This window comes from Morone saxatilis, unplaced genomic scaffold (assembly GCF_004916995.1).
Source record: "Morone saxatilis isolate NCDOM2014 unplaced genomic scaffold, NCSU_SB_2.0 Contig8, whole genome shotgun sequence".
Classification (NCBI taxonomy): domain Eukaryota; kingdom Metazoa; phylum Chordata; class Actinopteri; family Moronidae; genus Morone; species Morone saxatilis.
Window position 1 is genome coordinate 16,882,129 of NW_023340257.1, and position 2,944 is coordinate 16,885,072.

The 2,944-nt window shown below is 37.8% G+C and overlaps 1 protein-coding gene across 1 annotated transcript in view; it reads right to left on the minus strand.

The window, feature by feature from the left end:
- Positions 1-1,411: 1,411 nt before the first annotated feature.
- The window catches only part of LOC118341235 (caspase-1-like), a gene marked incomplete in the record, with an annotated part of 4,928 nt that continues 3,395 nt past the window's right edge, over positions 1,412-2,944 (minus strand). The window contains 2 exon segments of the mRNA XM_035679440.1: positions 1,412-1,961; positions 2,099-2,208. Coding sequence (XP_035535333.1) covers positions 1,857-1,961; positions 2,099-2,208 — 215 coding nt within the window.

The following is a 2,944-nucleotide window of genomic DNA, read 5'->3' on the forward strand; positions in this document are numbered from 1 at the left end:
TTGGTGTGTGCAGAGGAACAGCTCAGCAGACATCTGTGCTCTCAACATTTTACTATATTTAATTTTTAAAATAGGCTTTTTCTAATCCAGTCGTGTACCCAAGAAGAACTCCCCTGCTGTTTGTGCTTTGTGTGTCACAAATTACATATCTTTTTGTCATGAGCCTGCTTTGAAGTACACTAATCAGCCATATGCAGCCTCATACGCAACAAACTGCGGAGCACTGTGTGTTCTGACACCTTTCTATCAGAACCAGCATTAACTTTTTCAGCAATTAGAGCTTCTAACACATCCACTTGAGGACAAAATGTTCACTTGCTGCCTAATATACCCCACCCACTGACAGGTGCCATGATAACCAGATAGTCAGGCTATGGCTGATCGGTGTTTGTTGTAAAGCACTGCTTGTTTTCCTAAGAACAGAAAGTAATTGGCAGGTTTTACATACCTTTTTGTCATAAGCATGTTTTGAAGAATGGACACATGTAGAGCATTGTTTGTTTTCCGAAGAACACCAAGCTGCAGATAAGTGGTGTTTGTTACTAAAAATGAAAATGGAAGATTCACAATCCTCGTTCTGTGCCAAAATACATTCCAGAGTTCAGTCAAAGCTTATAGGAGGCCTCATGGGTGAATTACACAGATTAAATTAAAGTAGCTTCAGTTTTTATCCCAAAGCCAGGGCAGAGGAACACAAAGCAGTCACACTGTAGCAACATCAGATATATTACAATCAAAACCTGCTTTGTGTGGTTTCTTCTAACCTGAATTATGCCTATCCTGTGGTATACTGTTACATTTAAGCAAAGTGTGATAAAAATATTTCTAGCATGTTTTCCTCTGCTGTCTTTTGCTGCCTTCAGTGAATGTTTTTCTCTTCTTGTTGATGTAGAGTTCTGATTAGATAAACCTTGTTTATATGACTGTTTTTGGGATATTTCCTCTAACAAGAACAACTGCTGCAGCTCATGTTACTTTACCTTCACAAACTTTGGTCACGTTTATTGGGTTTATATTGGGTTTAGTCTGATTAGTTTTTACTTTTAGTCCATTCTTTGTGTTGTTAATTAACCTAGTTATTGATTTTGGCTACATTCATTCACATTCACTAACAGCTGATAGTGCGGCACTTGGTCTGTCTGTGTCTTCCAGGGTGTAATACAACTATTTATTACGTTTGATGAACACCAACGGCCAATGGTTGCTTGGGCTCTCCTCATAGCCACACATGTTTTAATAAGATAATGGTTATCTTGTTTCTCGTTCAAGGTTCAGTTACAGCTCTGTAATGTGAAATCAAAAGCAATGAGTTGCCGTTGAGTACTGGTTGTTATCTCATTAAATAATAGCCACCAAGTATTCAGTTAGGCCATAGTATAAAGAGTATTTTATATTTGAAACTGTAGCCTGTAAAAGGAAATCTGGGGGAGTCCATTTGAATGGGACTGATGCAGATGCTTTGTGACTTAAAGATGCAGCCAGAGCTTGTAGACTTCTGTTTACATTGTGCAGACAAAGTCAGTAGTTTTTCAGTTTTTATTATTTTCTACAATATTTATGTTAAAATTCACATATCATACCTCATTCTGTTCTGTATCTACTCATTCTTACACTGACAGATGGAGCAAACAGTGCGTTCATAAAAACATGTTATTCATAAAGTATGATGACTTTAAAACATCTGAAGTACTGAATCAGTGTCCTATATATAGACACATTATTTAAACATGGGGTACTGAAATTTTTATTTGAAGTTTAAAACCTAGACAAAATTATTACAAACAAGAACATATCATAAAGTGTTGTTGTTTTAAATTTGGTTACACGTCTGTGGTTAAACACCAGCGAATCTTGCCTCAGAGGCCTGGGAAGAAGTAGAAGCGCTTTGTTAAAGTGCATCTGTCTTTGGTTGGCATCTGTCTTTTGTTCGGAACAGGAAAGTCTTCAAAGCGTTGCATGACCTGTGAGGTTCAAACAAACAGTGTGTGAAATTAAGCAACACTAGGAGTAATAAAACAATAGCGTTATCATTACTACTGACTCCTATTATACATGCATGTTTCATACCCAGAGGACAGTTTGCACTTAAAAAACTTACTGTTCTGAAAAGTTCTTCGATGTCATCTACATGCGCGAAGGTGTTGATTACGTCAACAATATACTGGATAAGAAAACACCCACGATCTGGATGTCTGTATGAGACAGTATCTGGAGGAAAAACATACAGAAACACAAAATATATGTTGTTTTATTACATTATGTTGCACCCCCTGGGGTCACTGAGTGTTTGGTGTTTGTTTGTGCCTCAGGTCAGGATGGTGGTGTTGACTGGGGTAATGGTGCCAACTGGGAACATCTGGGCCTGGTGCTCCCAGGCTATATAATCAAGGCCCTGTGGCCCATTCTAGTTCTCTGCTGCTTCTGGTTCGTATGGTTTGAGTTGTCCTAAGTTGTTGTTTGGCTTTGTACTAATTTGTGTTCTTTTCTTTGCAGGCACGCTGCCAGTGGTGTGAGGACTGCAGCTTGGCCTCCCCTTATATTTTGCTTTGTACACTGTACAACATACACACACATTATCCCTCATGCACACCTTCAACTACTGACATATACTGATATTCACACTCTATATTTAAAGTATTTAGTTGTTCATTTCATAATTTGACTTTTGTTCAATAAAATTATCTTTTTGTTATTTCTTAAAGTGGTGTATCTCCCATATTTGTCTGACTTAAGAGCCGGGTCGTGACACATTACTATTATTTATTAGCTATATCTTGGACCTGAGGTCCTCAAATGCAGCTCTGATGGTTCCCAAAACAAGATTAAAAAACAAGGGTGACATTTGCCACCAGAGCCTCCAAACTGTGGAACATCCTTCCAGAGGAAATAAGGATGGCAAATTGTATTTATTATTATTTTTCTTAAATCACACCTTTATAGTCTT